Source organism: Magnolia sinica, chromosome 3, assembly GCF_029962835.1.
Source record: "Magnolia sinica isolate HGM2019 chromosome 3, MsV1, whole genome shotgun sequence".
NCBI classification, from domain to species: Eukaryota; Viridiplantae; Streptophyta; class Magnoliopsida; order Magnoliales; family Magnoliaceae; genus Magnolia; species Magnolia sinica.
The window spans coordinates 25,179,230-25,204,792 of NC_080575.1; the positions used below are offsets into that span (position 1 = coordinate 25,179,230).

The following is a 25,563-nucleotide window of genomic DNA, read 5'->3' on the forward strand; positions in this document are numbered from 1 at the left end:
CAGCCTTGTTTTGAACCCTTAGGGTGTGTTTGGAGAGTCAAGTGGATGAGATTAAATGAGAGTAGGAGGGTTATTGCGCGCCATTCCATCACATCTGCTGTTTGGGATGGCGGGATGTATTTCAAACGGATTTAGCCAATCTCGAAATGCAAGTTTTCACCGCTACGTATGTGGGGTCACCGAGATATCAATGATATCCCCTCCCTCCATCATTTTCACCCGCCTGCATTCAGCTATGAATCTATTTTGTGGTAGATATAAACCAACGAGTGAGGCGCACTACAAGAAGCAGGTGCTGCCGTGTATCCGGTGACTATTACAAACCGATGAAATTAACAGAGATAACCACTGACATCTCCATCGTTACCTTAAAAACCATTCCATTCCTCCTAATCCGATGGGATCGGTCCGGCCAAACACGCGAAATATACATTCTCCGTAGATCTCTCAAAACGGCCCGAAGTTGAAATTATCGCCACATCACCACGGATAGCGCAGGTGAGACCCCGTACTCACACGAGACGGTGCGGCCATTACCATGGGTTACCGTGAGCCCCACCTTGATGTATACAGGCCGTACATCCGTTTTTAAAGATCATCTTAAAGCATTATCCCAAAATATAAAGCAGATCCAATTATTAGGTGGACCTTACCATAAGAAGTGTTTGACCGTCCTACCATTTAAAAACTTATTAAGGTGCGTTGATAAGGTCACATGAGCCTGGATTGAGGGAAGGGACAAATATCAGCTTGATCAAAAACCTTTGTGGCCCATTAATGGTCAATCAAAACTGTTTCTTATGGAACGGTCCACCTGATAATTGTATTTAATTCATTTTTGGGATACTGTCCTAAAATGATACGGAAAAATGGATGAACGGCATGGATACGTAATACATATATCAATGTGGGCCCACTGTAATCCCACGGTAAGGGCCGCATCGTCTTGTGTTAGGCCGGGGTCCCGCTTTCCATCAGCACGTGCGAGGCGTTTATACTGGGTGCCAGCCCATGCCACGTGTCCAAACATGCTTCGTTCTTGATGGCCGTACCCGCGCACGATAGCATTCCCTATTTTACGCAGTTTACTGGCTATTTAAACCGCCTCTGGTTTTCCCTCCAAGTATTTCATACCTCCCACGAGAAAAACAAGCTGCTCTGTCTTGGCGGGACGAGCGGTTTTGAAAAATACAGTCCTGCAGAAAAAACTGGTTTTATTCCACCATGGAAGAAGAGGAAGAAATCTCTATCCCTCCCATGAAACTCCGCTGCGGTCGAAGCGATGGAAAGTCATGGCGATGCAAGAACTGGCGAATCCATGACAGGAGCCTCTGCCAAGAGCATTTCCTTCAAAGCCGTGCAAAAGCTGAGAAAAATCTCAGGACTAAGGTTCTTAAAAGAGCGAAAACTACGGTTAGGGGTCCGCGATCTCCGCGTGAGAAACCAGGTTTGAAGCTTCGGAATGCGGAGAAGCTGGGAAATGAGGGTTCCAGGAAGAGATTCAGAGAAGTGGAAGATAAGGAAATTTTTCCTGAGAAGAAGCGGCCACGGAGGGCGGAGGGTTTGGATAGGCCGTTTCGAAGGTATGGAGGGTGGAAAGTGGAGAGGGAGATTGGGGTCAGAGAGAGGAAGGTGGGGAAGATGAAGTTGAAAGAGGAGGATGACTTGGAGGAGGTGGTTAATTTCAAGGGCTTGAGGCGGCGTTCATCTGCAAAGAATGCGGAGGTGGTTGGCTTGGTTTTTCATTTTGTTCTTGTTATTTATTTGGACTCGTTTGGCTTTGTGTTTTTCTTTATTCTTTTTTGTTTAGGGATTTGGTTTTTCGTTATAGGGTTTTCAGCCGAACCGTGTGACAGGAGAGAATGCTACTATGTGTCATCAATGTCAGAGAAGCGATCAGAGGGTGGTTCGGTGCAAGAAGTGTAGAAGGAAACGATATTGTGAGACATGCCTAAAGCGATGGTATATACTCATTTTCCTTTTTTTTTTTGGTTTTAACCTTCTGTGCAGGGCTTTCTTTTCAACAAAAGTTGACTGGAGAATGTGCACGCTTACATGAATCCTGTATGTTGAAACTTATGGACCCCACTGTGGATGGAGCCTGACTCAGGGATCATACTGATTGAATGAACGCAACTTTTGAGAGAGAGAGAGAGAGAGAGAGAGAGAGAGAGAGAGAGAGAGAGAGCTCATAAAATGGCAGGTTTCGAAAAGGCCCCTGTACCTGTAAAGTGTTTATAGCAAGGTATTCCATAACGGTAACGATGGCTGTAACGACCACCATTGTTACCTTTACGATATGGGGTGTATCAACTGTTATGGGGGGCTGTAATGGCTGTTACAGTCTCTCTCTCTCTCTCTCTCTCTCTCTCTCTCTCTTCTCTTCTTTTCTTTTCTTTATTGAAAAAGATAAAAAAAAACTGTATCAGCCCCTAATGGACTGTTATGGGGCCGTTTGGCCTTTAAGAGGGGGGCGTAATGGGCTGGGCTTTACAGGTCCATAATGTGTAATGGTTGCCAGCCACTGTTACCTTTACATAATGGCCTTTACTGCCCTGTAACAGCCTTTACGGCACACCATAGCTTACAGCCTATGAAGGGTTTGCAAGTAATTATAGGTATCCAAATAGCCTTCGCAATGTCTCTACCTGTAGGCTCTTTACAACTAAAGGATTTTAGAGGCAACAAGGTACAAATGAGACTGAAGGAATGTTCTCCTTTGGTGGTTCCAAGTATGTTCAACTCCCTAACAATGTGATATTACGGTTTTGACTGGTTCCATTTGAAGGCCTCTAGTCATGGTTTTGAAAAACAGATACATTTCAGGACTATTGGTTGTTACATAACCGTATTGGCCAACCCTGTTATGTGATACGGGGTGAGTTGGTATGTTATGAAGAAAATGGGCCACCCTTATTATTATTATTATTATTTTTAGTTTCAATTTTTCTCTCAAATTTTCACTTCTTTCTTCATTTCAAGAATGAATTTTATAAGATAATTTTAAACAAGATCCAATCCTATTTTGAGGATTAGAGCACAAGATTTGAGTGGGATTTGATGAACATCAAAAGTGGAGTGGATCATTTTGGGAAATATCAGAAGTGGTAAACCTTTGCTTTTTTTTTTTGTCTTAATTTTGTTTTATTTTTATGTAGCAGGTTGTAATCCACCAAATTATACATGCTTTGGGTACTATTATGGCCTATTTGGTCATCTTTTTGCAGGTCAATCTGACTGTGCCTAGCAGACAACACTCATACAAAATAGTTGCCCATTACACCATCAAATACATGTCCAAAACAGTAAAAGAGTACATCTTTAGGGTCCTCTCTCTCTATACATGTATTGTGAATTTCTCTAGCAAAAAAGGGCCAATCTGGGAATGTATTGGCCAATACAGCTCCTGTATGAAGTAATTTCGCTTGTAACATTCTGGCTAACTAGCTTGCCACTGCTAGGGGTGATTTTGATGGTTAAAACTTTCCCTTTAGATACAATCTACTCTAAAGGACAAGCAGATCAGTCCAAGGCATTTTAAGACCATCTTTGATTCTTATTTTGATGTCGATGCTGGTGAGTTGCATATTTAGAGATGGAATAGTTTGTGTTCTTTAAACTTCCATATATCAATAAGTATTGATTAGATAATTTTTAGTCTTTCCACCTTCAATCCAAGTCTATTGTAGTTAATGTGTCCTCTTCTTCAACATTGAAGGATGGTTGAAATGTTGTTGGTTGAAGTTGGGCCACGTGGATATGGAATGGACAACTATTGTTGATTATATAAGTTACTTGTTGCCATGGTATTTTTTAAAAGGATAAGGCAATAAATTTGTTGAAAGGATACCTGATGCAAAGCCAATAAGAAAAGAATACAAAGAAATGGAAAAACAAAGTCATAGCACAAACAAAGAAGAAACATCAAGAGCATTGATGTGTTTTGTCCCCGAACCCCAATCCATAACATCCCTTTTTGATTTCCATACAACATCCCACGGTCCTTGTTTGTTGAGGAAGCCTCCCCCACCACACACGAAAAGAAGAAGAGAAAAATCTAAAGGATAACAAGAATGATCAACTACCAAGTTGCTAACCTCCCTTGAGCAAGAACAATATGATGCACCTTCCAATAGCACAATTCAAGATGGGAATCCATCCCATGAACCAGGCCCAAGCTTCAGTGTTCAGCCCATGATTTTTAGCCTAACTGCATTTAAGTGTTTTTATAATACATGGCTTTGGGACCATTTTGCATGCATAGAAAATGGAAATAAAGTGAAGCATGCCTTGGAAAGGTTTTTTTTTTTTTTTTTAATTCTTTTTTTATTTAAAAAAGGATTTTGACACTTGTGTTTTTGTCTTAGAAAGATGTTCCATGCATTGGGAACCCATGGTTGTTATTAATGTATTTATAAGGGGTTATAATTGGTTCATATAATGGACCCATTTGAAATGTGAGAAAGAATACATTTTGAGTTCTAAAAAACATATATTATTTCTTGTAAATTTCTAGTAGAAAAAAGAGTTGAGTGGTTCCTCTTTGGTTGTGAGTGAGTCCAACCCATATCGATCGAGTGATTGTTAGTTCATTGGCACCATTCACCATCGTTGTGACTGTAGAAATTTTCAGTTTCGACAGGTTTGTTGTTTGCAACATTTTTGGTACTTCAAGTTATAATTTTCTGGTAATTCATCATCAAGTCTAATTTCATCCTACAAAATTTCATTTCATTCCTAGTTTTAGAAAAAAAAATATTAAAATTTCTGAAGTACCAGCTACTTAAAATTGACAATTTTTTGGACAATTTCAAAATGTCCTAAAATAAGTCTCATTTAAGTGTAGATTTTATTTTTGTTTTATTTATCTCTGAAAGTAGACTCATCGAGGTTCATTTTGGATTTTGAATCACTTCAATTGGAGTTGTATTTAGGAAGATGCGCCATTTTGAAATTAGTGTTTTTAAGCTGTCCATTGCAAATACATCATGCGGCATCATCACATCCAAAGCAAATCGACTCGACTACTGATTGAGGCATCACCCAGTCAAGATTGAAGATCTTTATAAATGATGGCCACACTTGGTGTGCAAAGGAGTAGTGAATAAGTGATCAATAGACTTGGCCTCATGCACAAAAGACAATGTTGGGGAGAACCCATCGACCTCTTCTAAAGATTATTTATGGATAAAATGTGCTTCCTACCAACCAACCAAACAAAAGATGGCACTTTCAGAGGGGCAATATAGAACCAAAAAGCGTAGAAGAAATCATGGTAGCTAATGTTCAACATATTCCAAATCATCAAATAGAATGATTTGCTGCCATGGTAATTGATTTTCAGTTTAGAACAAGATGGATGATGACTTGGTGCAACTCACAGAATAAAGGCAATAACCATATTGAATATTGATGCATCGTTTCTTTATGGTTCTTGCATCCTTAAATTTCAACTTTAACCAAAATGCACCATCTCGTTAGTATTCCTTCCATAACACCACATCAAGTTGTTATACAATCACACTACACACTAATGGTTCTCGAATTGTTGGACCTTAAATGATACTTTTTTATACATAGATGATGAAGTCTTTCAAAGATCTATTCTTATTTGCATGATCCTTCTAATCGGGTGCCACTCCTGTTTTAGATTGTGCTTCAACTCTTGCTCCCACTCATATCTCTAACTGTTTATACTCGCTAACATTTTGAAACAGACATTCCTCCAATATCCACTCGTGCACTCTAATCTCTCGTCTCTTTGCTTCCCACTTTGTGCATTTCAAGTCCTATTTTGTTTGGGATTGCCGCCACCCTTAGATGGTTTGAAGTTGGTCCTCTATAACTAATTAGCAACATGGATTTGTTTGCATTTTGTCTATTTTGTGAACTGATTGCACTTGTTGCTTGTCTTGTTGGAGATTTTAGTTTTCTTTTTGCTTGGATTTGGGGATGAAAAATGAGTTGTATTCTTCAACTTCAAATTGTTTGATAGGTGCTCAGTGAAAATTGGGACATGCCATATTTGCGAAGGAAAATGAGCCATATACAAGTTATGGGGTGGCCTTTGGAGCCTATGCTTTATTGGCAACAAAGTACAAATGAGATTGAATGCATCTTCTCCTTTAGCAGTTCTAAGTACATTCGAGTCCATCCAAACTTGGCTTTATGGTTTTGACTAATTGCTCTATTTGAAGGCCTCTACTGGCAAGCACCTTTTGACGACAAATGGATCGGTTCAAGGCATTTGTTAGGCCATCTTTGATTGGTTTTTTTTAGTTTTATTTTTATTTTTATTTAAATGTTGATGCAGGTGGAACTTATATTTATAAATGGAATAGTGTCTATGAATTAGTATTGTTTGGTGTCTTGGCAAGGGAACAACCAATGTTTTCAGGGCTCTCCCCCATTAATCTGAATCCCCGTGTAGGTAATGTGGCCTTGTCTTCAGCATTGAAGGATAGTTGAAGTAATGCTAGTGGAAGTTGGGCCCTGTGGATATGTAATGGACCATCACCATTGGTGACAATGGTAAGTTATTTGCTACCAGTAGTTTTTTTGAAAAGGTGAGAAACACACACTCTTACTCCCTATGCACGCATGTGTTCTCAAACCCATGACCTTAGAGATGAGACACACAGTGTCTACCACTGGGCCAAGAGTAGAGACCCTATTTGCTACCAGTAGTTGATTTGTAGTTAGAATAAGATGAATGCATACACAAAATGCCCTTTAAAATATGTATTCACAAAATAAAGGCAATAACCAAAGTGATTTGTCTCATTTATATCTTGGGGATCGGTTTCAACATTGACTTCAATTGGAGAAGCATAATCTTCTATTCCTATAGTATTTCTCCTGTAATACCAAACTATGTTGTCTTGCCTTTATAGTGACATAGCATAGAAATTGTTTTTGCATTTTTCCAAAGTTCGACTTCAACTTAGATAGTATCATCCCATCAGTATCCCTTCCCTCCCTTATCACCACATCAAGTTGTTTTTATAGTCGCACTGAACACATTGTTGTTGCATTGGGGCTTCAATTGATGCTTTTATTTGCATAACTAGTGAATCCTTTGAAAGTCTATCCTTGGTTGCATGATCATTCTAGCCAGTTGCTACTCTTGCTTCAAATTACAGTTTCATATGTTCTGACTAGATGCCACTCCCTCTTCAAATTTAAAGCTTATTTTCCCAACTTCAAATTGCTTGATAATTTGGTGAGTGACAATTACGCCTTGTGAGGGTTGTGTTGGAAGTTGTTTTCTTCTTCTTTGAAAAGAAAAATGGGGCATAAAAAAGTTATGTGGTGGCCATTGAGGCGTAGTGTTTTTCTTTATTGGCAATGAAGTAGAAATGGCATGAAGGTTTGTTGTAGGCAAGGTAAAGGACAAATAGATCAGTACAAGGCATTGTTGGACCATATGCATTGTTGTTTATGTTTTTACGATAACCTTAAATGGCTCTTCAGCATGAGAGAGAGAGAGAGAGAGAGAGAGAGAGAGAGAGAGAGAGAGAGAGAGAAGAAGAAGAAGTAGAAGTAGAAGTATTATAATCTTATGGGAATATTTACTCATAGGCATTGCATATGCCTGTGCGCATATGCGATCGCACATGCAACCGCATATTTGTTTTTATTTTTATTTTTTTGCATATTTGTTTTTATTTTTTTGAAAAATTAAAAAAATTGAAAAAATGGGGAAAAATAAGAAAAAAAGATGTAAAAAATATAAGAAATTAGGGGGACCTTTCCTAAGTTAACAGATAACTAATTTTACATATTTAAAATATATTTGAGTGAAATAAAATCAATTAAACAATGGATTAAGCATCAAGTCATCAACATTCAACAATATAGTTAATAAATAACACTTAATAAGTAAGAAGTAACAACTAACAAGTAATAACAAAATGAATAAGGTATTTATTTATTATTGATAGTGGAAAATGAAAATATAATTTTAATTTACACACTAACAAAAATAATACCACATGCTATATATATGGACTTATTAGCTATTGTGACATTTGATCACCACCAAGGTGTCCCATATCGGTATCGGTTGGCGTAACGGTGACCTCCAAAACCGATAGGATACAGGGGCGTAACGGTGATACGGGGTTGTAACGGTCGTAACGGCGCAAAATTTTTTTTTTTGCTAAAAAAATATGGATTAAATTCGGAATATTCTAAGCATTCCAAATATGCATTCATTTATAAATTGAAATCAGATAACCTGAATTTGACTACAAAATTCATGTTTATGGTGGTGTAACGGTCCACTCTTTGGTGAGAAGTTGTATCAAACTGTCTGATGAATTTATGAACCAGATAACCTGAATTTGACTACAAAATTCATATATTTAATTTTCTAACTATCTACTATCAATGATAAATATATTAGAATGAATGTAATATGAAAATATCTGCCATTTAGATGTTTGCAATTATTTTTGAGGGCCAAAATTCATGCGTAAATAGAAAAAAATAAAAAAATAAAAAAAAATGGCACCCCAAATATGTAAAATGTACATTAACATGTTCTATTATGATTAACACATCATATGGCATCATTAAAACAGAAAAAGAATCATTAAAAAATGATTTTTTGAATTTTCAAAAAAAGGGCTAAAATAAATGCGTAAATAGAAAAAAATATAAAAAAAATAAAATGGCACCCCAAATATGTAAAATGCAAATTAACATGTTCTACTATGATTAACACATTATATGGCATCATTAAAACAGCAAAAGAATCATTAAGAAATGATTTTTTGAATTTTTAAAAAAAGGACCGAAATAAATGCGTAAATAGAAAAAATATAAAAAAATAAAATAAAATGACACCCCAAATCTGTAAAATGCACATTAACATGTTCTACTATGATTAGCACATCATATGGCATCATTAAGAATCATTAAAAAATGTTTTTTCAAATTTTCAAAAAAAGGGCCAAAATAAATGCGTAAATAGAAAAAAATATAAAAAATATATAAAATGGCACCCCAAATCTGTAAAATGCACATTAACATGTTCTACTATGATTAACACATCATATGTCATCATTAAAACAACAAAAGAGTCATTAAAAAATGATGTTTTGAATTTTCAAAGAAAGGGCCAAAATAAATGCCTAAATAGAAAAAAATATTAAAAAAATATAAAATGGCACCCCAAATTTGTAAAATTCACATTAACATGTTTTATTATGATTAACACATTAAATGACATGATTAAAACAGCAAAACAACCATTAAAAATTGATTTTTCGAATTTTAAAAAAAGGGGCCAAAATTCATGCGTAAATAGAAAAAAATATAAAAAAATTATTAAATGGCACCCCAAATCTGTAAAATGCACATTAACATGTTCTACTATGATTAACACATCATATGACATGATTAAAACAACAAAACATATTAAAAAAAGTATAAATACCTATTTTTGACGAATTTCTGAAAAATGGCCCATCGAGCTTTGATTAAAAAAAATCTATAATATAATGTATTTTTTTATCTCAAATACCTAGCCAAGGTTGGTTGAAATTAGTAGTAGGAGAGAAACAGTTTGGAAGCAAGATGTTTCAAAAAAACAGCAAAAACAGAGCTTAAAATGAAAAAAAAGTTACCGTAACGGGCCCGTAACGGCCGTTACAACCCGTAATGGGCCCGTATCGGTCGATACGGGTACAAAATCGGGTAATGGCTGATACGACCCCGAAACGCGTAACGGTTTCCACTGTTATCGTTACGGTCGATACGTAACCGTTTTTGCACACCTTGATCACCACCATCGTTATCCTCGTTGTCATCTCATTCTTCCATATATACTTATTTTGTTTCTTCATCATCTTTATATACTAATACTTCATCAACATCCAACGGTGGATCTTCAATTTGATTATCATCTCCTCCTTATGTCTTTTTAATCACTTGAATGGGTTAACTGTTACTACTCACCCCTCCTCTCCTTCGCCTTCGAGCGGAAGTAGAAGTACATTCTCTATGTGTCGATCCATATGCGACATCTTCAACTTGGGCTCATGTCAGCTCCTTTCTAGTAAAGACTGGGTTCTTCATCTCTATGAGCCACTCATTATCTGCATCCATCTCATTTAAGCAGATAAGATTATGAAAGTCAGGCTTTTCTTTCCTAGCTTGGAATCGTTTTCACGATTTTTGATTGTATTGGATGAAGGCCAAGTTGTTGAGCTTCTTTTGTGCAAGGCAATTTCTTTTCTTGGTGTGAATCTACATGAAAGAAAGTGTATTAGGCATTAGCTTAGCTTATACTTAAAATTATCCCAAACTATAATATATTAACATTTTTGTGTTTTCCAAACTTATTGCCTCAAATGTGTTGCAGTTTTTTCGCAACTGCTAACAGAACATGTTAGTCTAAGAATCCTCATGGCCGGCTTCCTTAGAGCCAAATCATTCCTATTCGGATCCACTTCATAGTCAACCCATTGATCAACTGAGAAAAATAATTTAAGTAGGTTAGACTTTGTAGATTAGATCGTAAGAAACTATTTGTAAGAGAGTTGAAACATTTGTATTACTTACTAGGTTGTTTCATTGTTTGATGTCTAATGACGATATCCCTTGAGAATATGTCATCACTCCTTGTATAAGAGTCAAGTAGAGTTGAGATTTTGTCCCGTTATTCTTTATCTGGAACCATTCTTTATAACACGTTAATAAATTCAACTATATGTATAGTTTGTGCTTCTGTTGAATTAGGGGAAGCGAATAAACTGGTTGGGTTAAGGATGTTGGCAACCGAATACAATAGAGATGACAAATTGTCACATCTTTTATTTATAATATCTATAATGAGCTTGTAATAATGTTTTCTATAGTTAAAATGGTATATGATCTTATTTCTCACTCTCTCCATCGCATTATATATTATATTATATTATATTATATGTATATATTAATTCATTGTTTGCTTCTCATCTTCGTCCACCAATCGCAATACAATGACTAAGGGCTCAGATGCTTTTAACGCCTTTACTACTTGTGTCTAAAAATTTTGTGAGAAAATTGTTTGTTGAACTTGTTTCCCTTTATAGCTTTCTTTGACCAATGCCCATTTGTAAAATTGGCTGACACTACAAAGCTTTTGAGTTTTGATTTTTTTGCATTTAATATTTGTAGTGTTAAGGAAGGTTGTAGCGAAACGGGTGACTGTTGGAAGTAATAAGTTACTCCTAATGTATTTTCTCATTCGACTGAGAAGAAGGGCATGTTTGTACCCAAAGACCGTGATTCTTATTGCTCTTGCAATCACTTTTAAAAATAACATACCTATATCTTCTATCATAAGATCAACCAAGGTGTACCAATGCGCTAAGGGTGGGTGTAATGGTCCTCATCGTTATTGATACAGATATGGCCTGTATCGGTTGATATGGGGCTGTAATGGCTAATACGGTGCTTATAACAATTTTATTTTATTATTATTATTATTTTTTTGCTTCAAAAATTTTGAAAAAATATTCAAAAAATTTAGAAAATTATAAATATTCCAAATATGTATTCATTTATAATTTTGAACATGTTTATGATAGTGTAACGGTCCATTCTTTGGTGAAAATGTTGTATCGGGCTGTCTGATGAATTTATGAATTTGACAACCTAGTATTGGCTAGAGATCTTTCATATTTAATTATCTAACTATATATAATATCAATATTAATTAATTAGATTGAATCTAATACCAAAATATCTCATATTTGTAGGCATTGGTGTATTACATACCTCATGACTCGTGTACATTTTATTTCAACATACAATCTAGGGACTTTCATGTCCACTTATGTAATTCATATATCTAACAAATTAATATCATTTTTCCCAATAAATCTTAAGAAAAAAATTTGAAATTATATCCAAATAAATAGTGTTGTCGATTTAAAGTTGATCTGGTGGACCATTCAATGCCCTAAATCAACGTTAAATTCATGTAATCTATTGACACTTATCTCACTAATGGATTGGTGGACATTTATTGAAAAGTGAATAATGAAAATTATCAAATGATCTTATTTCAGAAAAACAAGTGTTTGCAAATTAATGGTGAAAATCGTTTAAACAATTTAATTTTGAGATTGTGACTTGGCAACTACAATGCTATAATTTAATTTATTAATTATGAGTTATTGTACGCCTCATGGACAATATTTAGGGCCATGTACATGGGGCCTGCCATAATGTATGTATTGTATATAAATGATGTCCATTCGTTTTATTAACTTATTTTAGGGCATGGTCCAAAAATGAGGTAGATCCAGATCTCGGGTGGACCACTAGTGGGTGAGGCCTTGAAATTGGGGTCTAACTTGATGTATTTGTTTATCCGGGCTGTCAATCTATTTTGCCTACTCATTTTAAGGCATGATCCAAAAAATCAGGCAGATTTAAAGCTCAGGTGGACCACTATGAATGATGCCCAGACCATACGACCCACCTTGATGCATTTGTTGTATATCCATGTCGTCCATCCTTTTTGCCAACTCATTTTAGGGCATGGTCCAAAAATTGAGGCAAATCCAAATATTTGGTGGACTACACAGTAGGGATTGAATTCCCACAATTAAAACTTTTATTATTATTTTTTTCTTATTAAAACTTTAATTATTATTATTATTATTATTATTTTATAAGTTGCGACTTGTGTTTTCCCTTGATCCAGGTCCATGTGACCCTATCGGTAGTTTCAGTGGTAAATAAACATTATAGTGGGCCATAAGAAGTTTTTAACAGTGGGCATTCAATCCTATTGTGCGGTCCACTTAAGATCTGGATTTGCTTCAGTTTAGGGACCATGCCTTGAAATGGTCAGTAAAAGCCGATGGGCGACATGGATATACAACACATAAATCAAGGTGGACCACATGCACTAAAACAGTACAAGTGCACTAAGGGCTTGTTTGGTTTTTCAATTACCTGCGTAGTTGGCGGTAAAGTAAGAATCATTACTTTGTGCCTATAAAGACAATGGTTGTTAGAGGAATATTACTTTCCTCCCCCATTGTTTGATTTTTACACTTTTTCAAGTAAAACATGCATCACTTCACTCCATACATGTTTGGGCAGTGAATGTAGTTGTCAAATCAACCTTATGGTGTCTAGGCTCTTATCTATCACGTGAATGGAATTCTTGTTTGGATACAACTTACATCATATGCTGATCTAGTAGGTGACCGTTGCATGGTAAATTTGGACCATAATATGAAATAAAACGGAAGAAGAACTATTTCCGATTTCACAGACCGGAACCCACCTTCGAAGAAATCTTCGAATGTCCGACCAAGCACAAAATTCGTGCCCGCACCTACACCTTCGACCTTCACATTAGAAAAAAAAAATAAAATAACACTGTCATTGAACGACACATGAGAAATGTATTTCCATGTCAAAAAAATGGAAGTAATGGGACACGAAAACAACACCTGAATATGGTATTTTGGAAGACAAAAACTCTGCAAAGCAGTCGTAGGAGTGAGTCTGAAGAGAAGACGTAACCCCTCTCTGATATGTAGATTCGGACCGAGAAGTGGGTTTGAAGAGAAGTATGTCCGCTAGTGGGTTTAAATGAGCTATGGTGCGTGCGGTTAAAAGGAGAAGTGGGTTTGAATGGGGAAGACGAGTGCCTGGTATTGATCTCACTGAGATAGGAGGATTGAGTGTGAAGAGAAGACAAAGCATCTGATTGTGATGTCACTGAGAAGAGAAGACGACCCTTTTGTTTATTTATCTTCGGACCGAGGGAATGACGAGCTTTAGTAGTCATGCGGACTACCAAAACTGAAAACGGTCATTTCCACAATCCTTTATCGACACGTCGTCTCTCCCATTGATTACATGTAGGGCGGTCGAGATATGGCACCACTTGCAGTTTTTGATTCCTGCGATTTTATAAATTCTTAAATGCCTGTATTTGTTGAATTTTTTAAACGACGGTGAGATGTAATAATTACTCAACTGCCTCCATTTACTGGTAGATGGGAAAACCAAACAGCCCTTAAGCGGCATGCGCTGCAGACTAAACAAAACAAAGTGCATGGTTGTTTTATAGCCACGCCACCTGGGTTTTTTTTTATTTTATTAGAGAGAGAGAGAGAGGGCGGAGAGGGAGTCTCACTAGAGGGGAAAGTGTCAAACAACCATTTACTGTAAAAGCATAAGCTGTCAGAGTTAGGGGTGCACATTTAACTGGTAGAACCGTAGAACTGGATCGGAACCGACCAAACGGTCCGGTTTGGTCCGGTTCTAGAGTGCAACGGTTCCGGTTCCGGTTCCAAAAATCAAAGAACCGGTAACAACGGTTCGGTTCTCGGTTTGGGGGTATGTAGAACCGAACCGAACCGTGAACCGGTCCGTAGAACCAAACTGTGGATCCGATCCGTAGAACCGAACCGTGGAACCGAACCTTGAACCGAACCGATGTATTTTTGCATATCTTATAATTATTTTCTCTAGAATAATTATTTTCATAAATGTATTTTTGAACACCTTATACAACATCTAAACCATTCATCAAATGGACCACAACATGGATGGACATGGGCTTGCAATTTGGTTGGATTATAAAAAGCCAAGAACCGTGGAACCGATCCGGAACCAAACCGGTTTTAACGGTTCGGTTCCGGTTCGGTTCTAGGGTGCCAACGGTTCGGTTCCGGTTCCAAATTTCCTAGAACCGTTAGGAACGGTTCGGTTCCGGTTTCACCCCAAAACCGGACCAAACCGAACCGTGTGCACCCCTAGTCAGAGTGTGGCGTATCAATGTATATCTAGTGACTTTATCACTCCAACACCCCCCCGCACGTGTGGGGTGGGAACTTCGCACGGGAACCATAAATAGGCTAGGCTTGATTTCCCGGTCCTTGGGCCGGACCTGATTTTCTTGACCACCCTGTGGGAGAATAATATATTAGCGAGGCATATTTTCTGCTCTCGAGATTCGAACATAGGACCTGCTTTGATACCATGTCAAACAACCATTTACTCTAAAAGCTTAAGCTGTTAGAGTGTGGTGTATCAATGTATATCAAGGGACTTTATCACTCCAACAGAAAGAAGAAGAATAAGAAGCAGGAGCTGCAGCAGCCACAACAGTGTTGTAGAAGAAGAAGAAGAATCAGGTTCTTTTTTTGTTTTTTGTTTTTTTTTTAAAATGTTTTCTTTTAGGGTTATTGCTCGGAATGACTGTTTCGGTTCATTTTTTCTGGACCTTCCCGTATCGTGTAATAGTAATCGTTGTTACCGTTACATATTGACCGTTACGGCCGATACGTAACCGATTTGGGACACCTTGAGATCAACACAATGCGCTGCATAAGGGGTTCAAAATAAATGACGCCTCTTTTTCATAAGAAGATGACCAACATCTATGTATGAGGTTGCGCTGTGAAAAAGGCGAGCTAACAGTCCTAGAGGGGGGGTGAATAGGACTACGCCAAATAAAATTTCAAGGTACTGAAATAATAAATAAATCAGAATAAATCGCTAATCTCAATAGCAGTAGTATTGAGAAATTGATTTAAACTTTGTTCATAGGACAACCTTACACCAAAAATAAAGTTTTAGGTAGGACAACCTGATTTCATGAATGTTATGAGGATCAAGATCACAAACTAAGCAAGAGGCAGGAGAGAGCTATCTATTACAAGCATTCACCACATAAGCATAAACAAATTACAATCATTCACCATAGATACACAACTTAAATTGTTTATCACAAACACCAGGAGTTATAGTGGTTTGGTGTGTACACCAACTGTTCAGAAACAGCCACACCTACTCCACTCCCAATAATTACAAGTGATGTGATATTTGTGTTCACTAATAAACAAGGTTTTCATAGGTTCACCTTAAAACCTATACAGTTGTGTTTTTAGATGGTTTATCACAAACAAAACCCCATGCTGAGATTTTCTGGCTATCTCAGTCAAAACCAATACATGAGATGTTCTAGATATCTCAAAGAAACAAAAAACAAGAGTACAGAATGATACTTATCTTCTTCTTGAAAATGTTCTGGATGTAGCCTGTAGAACTGCTTCGCTTGATGTAGAATGTTCAATGTCCAATAATACAATCAAGGGTACTAGGTTCTAAATTGATTTTAAATTAATTCAAACCTCAGGCTATTTGTTTGAATTCCTTAGGTCTCAAAAGAAGAGTGATTACTCTCTTTTCTAAAAAGTAAGATTTATAAACGAGAGATCAATGAATAAAAAAAAAGCTATATAAACAGAAATATAAAATATCATGCAATAATTTGATGATAGTGAGGACTTCTCTCTTTCTAAGTGGAGGCTTTTCTTAGCTTGGATTGATAGTTTCAGAATGAGAGAAGTCCTCTATTTATAAATGTTGTTGCTTCGACTCGTCTAAGGTCTCATTTGAGTCGTCTAAGATCTAACTAAATTTCAAATTTTGGGCACGATCGGATAAAACTGTTCTTTGACTGTTTGAAGGCCCTGCTCGACTAGTCGAGGGCTCTCTTCGACTGGTCGAGCATAGTCACTGGACCTTGAGTCGAGCACCATTCGACTGGTCGAAGTTGTCTTTTCGATTGGTCGAGCAGCTTGCTCGATTGGTTGAGAAACCACCAGGAATATCCGATTTTTAAATTTAAATCTTGGACTGGTCTAAGAAAAACTTAGATTGGTCGAGCCATAGCTTAGACTAGTCGAATCAAGGCTTAAACTAGTCGAACTAAAGCCTAACCAAAGTATAAAAACCCGTATAAGTTTAACATATGAAAACACCCAAGTCTAAGGTCTTTCTAGGGTCATTTATACCTGAGAAAACTGGACATTGAAGTGTATATGATGAATCTTCTACTTGAAGGTGGAGCTTGATCTTCTACTAGAAAAGTAGTAGAACTTGAATACTCTTTAGCTTGAATTATCTATGACTTGAACTTGTGCTTGCACTATCCAACTTCATGGTTTGTTCTTGAAGGTGAACTTTCCATCTTTCTTAAAGGTGAACTTTCCATTGTTCTTGAAGGTGAACTTTCCATCACTTAAGATGTTTTATCTCATCGAAATTTGACAAACAAAAGTGTGCACAACACTTACACGTTATTTGTAATTACCTGGACAACGTATTCCTCCCCTACTTAACTACTATCTAGTAAATTAAATAAGTAATTTGTAGTATATGAATCGCCCTATTCATCCACGGACTTCAAGAATATTGTCCCAGTTGGACAATTCACCAAAAAGTTTATGAGAGACCCACTGGATCTATTGGTCCATTCGTTGGCCTTGAGTGAACAACCATATGTTTTCCATGATTCCTTATGTTCGGCTATGAAGGATCGTGTATAATCAACTTCGACTTTGAAGCACGTCTTCCTCATTTCTTGATGTGAATGAGGTTTAAGCCTAGGTCCAAATTGACCTGTTGCATCAATAATAACTTTGAAGCTTTTCATTTTAACTATGTTGAAGGCAACACCAGCTTGGTAAAACCACTTAGTAATATATTGAATAGTGGTTTACTATTTTTTTTATTTATATTGGTTTTCTAAAGTTGTTTGAGTCTGCCCTTTGCCCCGACCCCTTTGGTCGACTGTATTCTTAGTTTGTGCTCTACATCATCTATACATGGGCCCATGCCCACGAGTTCTTTTCGAGGTCGATGGTCCAGACTGGTCTCTCAATTGGGGGGAGGGTGGTGTAGGATTAGCTTCATTTACATCAACTTTGTTTATATCCTCGTGCGTATCTTGTTTCATAAATTCCTTTTGACGTGTGGCATTATTGCATCTCTTTCTCGATTGTTTATTCATATACTCCATGATTTTCCTTTGAATTTCTGGAGCAATGTCGTTACATGTTATGATGTAGGGACATGTGATAGCCTAACCCTAGATGCATGCATAATCAGGATGATTGGATTCAAATAAATAAAATAATCAACGAATTGCTTTTTAATCAAAGGAATTATGAAAATCTCAACACAGAGATGATATCATTCCATTAGGATCATGCCCCTAGCATAAAATCACATAAACAGTAAAAATGGAGGACCTAGGGATATAAAGATATTCCAGATTTAGCATAAGTTAGTCCACGGTCAAGCTTGGATTTGATTCTACTGACTAACCATCTCTTTTTTCCGTTTAAATCAAAAGGAATGTTCAGAAGAATGAAAGGGATGGAGAAGGGAGGGTTTGAGATGAAGAAACTATGGGTCCTTTGTCATCAAAAGAAAAGAAGGTGAATTTCTTATCTCTTCCTTCACCTCAAAGATCTTGGAAGAAGGAAACCTGAAATCGGGATGGAATCGTCAACGCCCAAAGGCCAATCTCGAAACCCTAATCTCTTGATAAAAGAGGAAGAAGAGATACGAATTTCTATTCATTTAATAATTCAAATAGGGTTATATATAAGCCATGAAAAAAGTAAAAGTGCGTTAAAGCCCCTGAAACTAAGAAAAATAACAAAAAGATGGAAAAAAAGCAATAAAGCCCCTGTAACAAGGAAAAAGAAAAAAAAAAAGCCTAAAACTAAAACACCCGTGTGGCAGGGTGTGAAATTCGACATGCGACAGGGTGTGAAATTCGACCTATGGGCCTGTGATCAGGGTGCTGGCATGCTGCTCCTGCCCTCGTATCACGTAAAAAAATGGCTCCGTTGGACCTAATGTCCATCCACATCAACTCCTCCGCTCGAGTACTTTGTCGATGACGACGCCTCCTGTAGTACACTCTAAAGGGTGCACCACTGATGTCCGCATCATGTTCTTGCATTTGATCCCGGTGTATGCGCAAGGTGTTGATTGCGCCTTGCAATGCCATTGGAACCCACATAACTCACATACTATGCGGGTCTTATCTATAGTACTATGATACCGCTCATACTTCTAACCTAGGTCATTTGACTTGAGTTTCAAATAGGAAGATTGGGGAGAAGACATGGTGATGTAGAGCGGGCCGCAGACACTTTCATGTTCAAGATGAATCAAAGAAGGCCCAATCAGAGACAAATCATCAAGAACGTCAGAACCATAAAACAGGCATATCTTGCAAACCGAAATGAGTTACTCGACGTACCATATATGATTTTGGGGTAGGATGAGCTACTTTAGCCAACCAACCCGGCTATGCCGGGTTGCCCATGTCGAATTTGCGAGATTCCATCCTATTAACGGTGAAATTCCATGTTTAGTTCCGTTTTTACTATAAATAGTAAGTTTTAGTTTGATTATAACTCTTCATTCATTGGGCTTTAGGAGTTGTGTCCGACATGAAAAGTGCTTATAATAATTAGGAGAATAACGTGGTTAAGCTACATACGAAACTTACTATAAAAAGTAAATTTACTATGTATAGTAAGTTGCGAATTTCTAGGAGTTTTAGTTTTAGTTTGCTTATGATTTCTTTCCTATTGGTTGGTATCCCTATTTAAAGGGTTGTGAACCCGTTTTTATTAATTAATTAATCAATTTCGAATTTATTAGAATTTATTTCTATTTGCTGCTTTCTTTCCACGTGGATTCGAGAAGTCTCTGTGAGGAGTCCAGAGAAGTTCCGTGGATTCGGAATAGTTATCCTCTTGAGGAAGACAATGCTTGACCTCACGTCCTCCCCTGCGTCACATGGTGTATTGATTCTTCTTGTTACAACTTGTAAAAACTAAATACTAAAGTAAAGACTAAAGAGATGGGAGAGAGAGAGAGAGAGAGAGAGAGAGAGAGAGAGAGAGAGAGAGAGAGAGAGAGAGAGAGAGTTACACAATTCCATAAAAACAAATAGATAATTATACAAAAAAATTTGAATCTAAAATTCTTGAATCTTGTAGTTATAGACTTGTAGTATCGTAGAATGTAGATTCTTGCATTCTTTGAACTCTTGCTTGATTCTTGAAAGTTGAATCTTATCTTGCAAGTTGTAAAAAAAAAATAAAAAAAAATGTCTGGATTGTTGAGTCTTAAATGTAGAGAAAGATATAGAAATATAGAATACATTCAAATTTCAATGGAAATGCATGTATAGATTGTAGGGAATGAGAATGAATGAATGTAGATTATAGGGAATCTAGAGATTAAAGAATGTAGAGAGAGAGAGAGAGAGAGAGAGAGAGAGAGAGAGAGAGAGAGAGAGAGTGTATGAATGAATGTTATCTAACTATCTAATATCTAGAGAATGAATGTAATAAGAGAATGTAGAAAATGAAATGAGAGAATGTATTTAGAAACTTAAAACCAGAAACTAGAAAGAGATAGATGTAGAAAATGAAATGAGAGAATGTAAATGTAACTGTGTAATGTAAGAGACTAGGAATTTGATGTATTCTTGCTTCTTAGATCTTGATTCTTGATTGAAACTTGAAAGAAGTTGGAGCTTGGGCCTTGGAGACTTGGAACTTGAGAGTTGAAAGATGAAGAATATTAAAGAGTGAGGGATTTGAAAGTATTAGAGTAGAGTAGAGTTTGAGTGAATGTAACTTGCAAATAGAGGGGACTTGAATGCATTTTTATAGACAAAAAGTCTAGATTTTGCAATAAATAAATAAATTCCCAACGATCAGATTTCTGACCGTTGGGCACATATGTGATCACATACATTGCATACGCTTGCATATCCCATATATGTGATCGCATATATGCGTTGATCACATATACCATCACTGCATATGCGATCAATGCTTATATATGCGCATATGCAACCGCACACGACAACACTGTCGGTAATAGATTGCTTATTGGATGGAAAGTTAATCCTTTGCATATAAATACCTTTTTAATTGAAGATGGCCATTTCGCTTATAGAGAACCCCGACTAGGAGCTCCATTTAAATACTTCATGTACTATGCTCGGGTACATGAAGCACAACCTTCATATTGAGAAATACGAGGAGCTTGCATGAACTGATTGACCATAAACGTATTCCATAATAGTAATGGTGGTCGCTACGTTGTTGTTGTTATACTAAGGGCCGTAATGGCCATTATGGATTTTTTACTATTACATAATTGTTTTGGAATACCTTGTTGACCACACTGACATGATATGTGAAATCTAGTTCTGTAATCTCTAAATATATCATTTGTTTTTTTCAAAATGTCAACAATATCTTCTTGGATCATTAAACAATTCTCCTTGTTCCATACTCAACTTTTTTTTTTTTTTTTTATATTCATGGGAGTTTCGGTAGGCTTGTCTCCCAGAAGACCTGCCTCATTTAGTAGATCTCATCAATTTTGTTGAATAATGCCAACTTGCTGCTTGCCCCTGTAAAGAAGTAAGTAGTCATGTGGAGTACTTTGTATTTTACTTCATAATGTTAGAAGTTTTATAGCATGCAGAGTACCATAGTGGACTCTCTCTCTCTCTCTCTCTCTCTGCTCTTCGTATAATCTCATCGTTCTATATTATTATTGTTGAAGGTTCAATGTGGTATCAAAGCAGGATCTAAAGCTATGTCGGTAGGACCCATTGATGATGTTATCCACCCATATGGATGGGGTTAGGACTGTACAACTAAGTTATTTGATGATGAAGAAACTGCACTTTTTTGTAGAAGGTGATCTTAGAAGGATTATGGTGATTTTTGGGATTTTTTTTTGGTTTGTATCGGAAATACCCTAGAAAAACTTGAAACAAGATTTAGGTTTGGTGTGGTTTATGTGGAGTTTTTATGGGGATTTAACAGTGTTGTCATGTGCGACCGTATATGCGATCGCATATGCGCATATCCATATGCAAATCGCATATGCGATCATGGCACATATGCGATCGCATATTGGCCATGGCATATTATTTTTTTGCAAAAAAAAAAAAAAACAACATTTTGCTTATAAAAAGGCTTCCAAATCCCCTCCATTTGCAATATTCTCACTCAAAACTCTCTTACTCTTACATTTCTTAAATACAAGTAGTCTTAATCTCTCTCTCTCTCTTGTATTTCCTACTTCCAAGTGATTTTAATCTCTCTCTCTCTATCTCTCTCTCTCTCTCTCTCTCCTACATTGCCTCTCTCTTGGAAGTTGGAAGATCAAGATTAAGGCACTTTTAAGTTTCAAGGAAGATAGCTTGTTGATTTTCGACAATAATAAATAAATATCTTGTTAATTTTGTTGTTACTTCTTGTTAACTATATTATTGAATGTCGATGACTTGATGTGTAATTGATTTTCCCTATATATATAAATAAAATTTTCGATTTTTTTTTTTTAAATAAATAAATATGCGGTTGCATATGCGATTGTGCAATCGCATTTGCGCATAGGCATATGCGATTCGACAACATTGGGATTTAATGCTTTGATTCGTTCAATGGGATAGGTTCGATGCCTTGCAAATTTGAATCTCTCCAATCTATTGGGATTTAAGAGTTTTGTGATATTTTTACGTGGTGGTTTTGCCTCCTAACCCTTGCAATTTCTGTTTTTAAATTTTTTAATGATTATAACTGTTGTTCAATGTCATCATTAAGGGCTAGTTTGGATTCATAGAAAGCATATGAAAGGAAATGGTATTTCTTGGGAAACCTTATTTTTGGGAAATTGTGGGTAAGGAAGCATGATTTTCTTTCTTTGTTTTTTCAACAAGTTTTTCTTAGAAATTTATAATCTATTTTCGAATTTATTGTTTGACGAAACAAATATATATATTTTTTCTTGAAAAACATTCTAGGCTGTCACTAGCATGTGCTAGATTAGCACTTGTGGCACATATGGGATACTTAAAGATGATAGGGGCACATGTGGCATGCATGGCATATGTGGGGTGCTTGAGGTTAAATTGAGGCACGCTTAGTGCATATGAAGTGCTTGAAGTTTTATTGTGGCATGTGGCACAAAACACATTGGCACATTTGACATGTAGTAATTGAAGCTAGTTGCAGCATTAGTGCATACTGGCACATGTGGTATATTTGGAACAATTGAAGATGGGTGATGGCACATAGATGCACATGGAGTGCTTTGCACATGTGGGGCGTAGGAGAAGATGAATGGTGGTGTATGTGGCACATTAGCACATTTGGGTTGCCAAAGAAGATGGTGTTGCATGTGGGTTGCTTTACACATGCATGGCATGAGAAGATGGATGGTGACACATGTGGCATAGTGGCATGTGGGGCATAACCAAAGATCGATAATGGCTCATTTGGAAGATTAGCACATGTGGCACATGTAAGGCAATTGAAGATGGATGTTGACACATTTGGACTTAACCCTCAAGACACCCATTTTCCTTGCACCGTGGGAAAATGCCTTTCTTAGGGGTGAAGGTGGGTGGGAAAATAAATTTGTTTATTTTTAAACAAAGATAGAAAGTGGGAAATAATATTTCTCACAAATTCCCACAAATAAAGGCTTAACAAACAAGGGAAAGTGAGTTTCATGGTGAACAAGATTACTTTTCCTTTCATTTCCATGAATCCAAACCCAACTATTCCGTATCGGTAATGGTGGTTGCAACGGTCACCACCGTCACCGATACAGGTATCGGTAGTAACGATTGATACGGGGATGTAACGACCTTTACGACCTCGGTAACGGTTCTAAAAATTTTTTCCAAAAAATTCTAAAAAAATATCTTGAAAATTTAGAATAATGTAAATATTCTAACTTTGTATTCATTTTTTGTTTTGAACATGTTTATGGTAGTGTAATGGTCCACTCTTTAGCGAGTGTTGTATTGGATTGTTTGATGAATTTATGAACATGGTTATGTCTCTAATTTTTACACACTACAATCAAGCATTAAAATTAGAAATTGGGAAAAAAATGCATATATACCAATTTCTTCATTTTTTTTTTTTTTTGAAAATATGGCCCTCAGAGCCTTCTATTTGCCTAAATCACTTTAATATACTATTTTAATCCTAAAAAACTATAGTATGAGTGGTTGAAATTTGATGTAGAACGATGTAAGAAAATTTTTGGAATGAGAAAAGTGAAAAAATTAGGAAAAAATAAATTTTCATAGAAAAAAGAAGTGGTCGATTTTCGACCATTATAGTGGATACGATCGTTATGCCCCATGACGGCTGTTATGGCCCCTGTAACGGCCGATACGGTTTTAAAAAATCAATTGTCCTGTTTCACCCTGTATAGCGTAACAGTCACAACCGTTATCTATACGTGTTGGCATTTACAGCCGTATCATAGTGGGTACAGAACACTTTGATCCAAACAGGCTCTAAGGGTGGTTTGTGAGTTTGTAATATATATTTGGGATGTGTTTGATGAAACTCGAAGGGAATGCTATTATTTGGTGCTGCAAATCACCTAAAGTTTGTAGATTATTACATTGAAGTTTGACTCTGGAAACTATTTAGAGTGGTCAAAGTCGGCAAGGATGTTTATTGGGGAAGACGGGAGTTGGGTTATCTCAATGGTAAAGTTGTGAAGCCATGTACATGACTCTGAATGTGCATATTGGAAAGCTAACAATATGGCCATTATGTTATGGTCATTTCACTCAATGAAGTTGGAGCTTGGTAGGACGTTGATGTATTGCAAGACCACGAATGTAATCTATGATTTTATTGCAGCTTCATGCTCTCTGAAGAGGAACATGGTGATAGTACGTCAATTGAGATGAGGAATTGATCACTTTTATTAGGGTGAGAAGTTCATAGGTGATTACTACATTCATCTTTGTGGCATGTGGCTTGAGTAATCATTAATGAGGTCATGTTGTGATAAAGAATGCAGGGTTGGAATTGAAGAACAATAGATACTTGGTTTCTTGGTCGATCTTATTGTTGAGAATGAGATTGTTCATACCCATATTCTTAGCAAGAATCCTCTTTTGTCACTTCGGATGGTTTTCTTATTACTGTAGTGGGAAGAAAATCGTCAAAAAGAAATGCTTGTTGCAAATAATATTGTTCCTATACAGCTAACTACAACAGACTCTTCTCATAGTTGTGATGGTAGTCGTGGTAGATTCCAGAGTCATTAGGATCATGTTGGTTGATCTAGAGGTTATTTTGGTTATGATTGTGGTAATCCTTCTAATGATGATAAAGACTACAACTAGTGGGCATACTCATCATATAAGAGAGTCATGTTGGGACTTGGTTAGATGGCCTCCAAAGACAACCTACCCTACATACATCTGATGAAGTTGCATCATGCATGGTTAACCCACAATGCACCTCATGACATGCCTTCTTTGGGTGGTTCACAACAAACCAATTATTGAGATCTCTGATACTAGCCGTCTACTTGTTACTTTTCATGGTGCATCTTCATCCCTTTGGTCTAGTTCTAACCAGTAATGTTTTATGTATCGACATTGCACCCTATATTGCTCCCTTAGGATATGGCCACATATTGGTATTGCATTGGAAAATATTGTGCGTATCAGGGAGTGTATGATAGTCTAAGGGAAACATTGGGATAATGATGCAATTTTTTGTGAATCATTAAAGAATCATCAGAGAAATGTTGGGAAATTTTAATAGAACTCCAAGAGATGTTAAAAGAGACACGAACTCAAAACATAAATAAAAAAACAAGTATGCATAATAGATTTCCATTGTATAGGGGCCCAAACTAGACTCCATCGAA

General features: G+C 36.7%; 1 protein-coding gene across 3 annotated transcripts in view; it reads left to right on the top strand.

The window, feature by feature from the left end:
- The first annotated feature begins 1,148 nt into the window (after positions 1–1,148).
- The window catches only part of LOC131239718 (lysine-specific demethylase JMJ25-like), a 42,478-nt gene continuing 18,063 nt past the window's right edge, over positions 1,149–25,563 (top strand). For 2 of the 3 annotated variants that reach the window (XM_058237555.1, XM_058237556.1), the window contains exons 1-2: positions 1,149–1,725; positions 1,832–1,962. In XM_058237555.1, the coding sequence (XP_058093538.1) occupies positions 1,225–1,725; positions 1,832–1,962 (632 nt within the window). In that variant the 5' untranslated portion in view covers positions 1,149–1,224. Of the gene's footprint in view, positions 1,726–1,831; positions 1,963–6,313; positions 6,532–25,563 lie in introns of those variants that run through there. The other variant, XM_058237557.1, reaches the window with a different exon arrangement.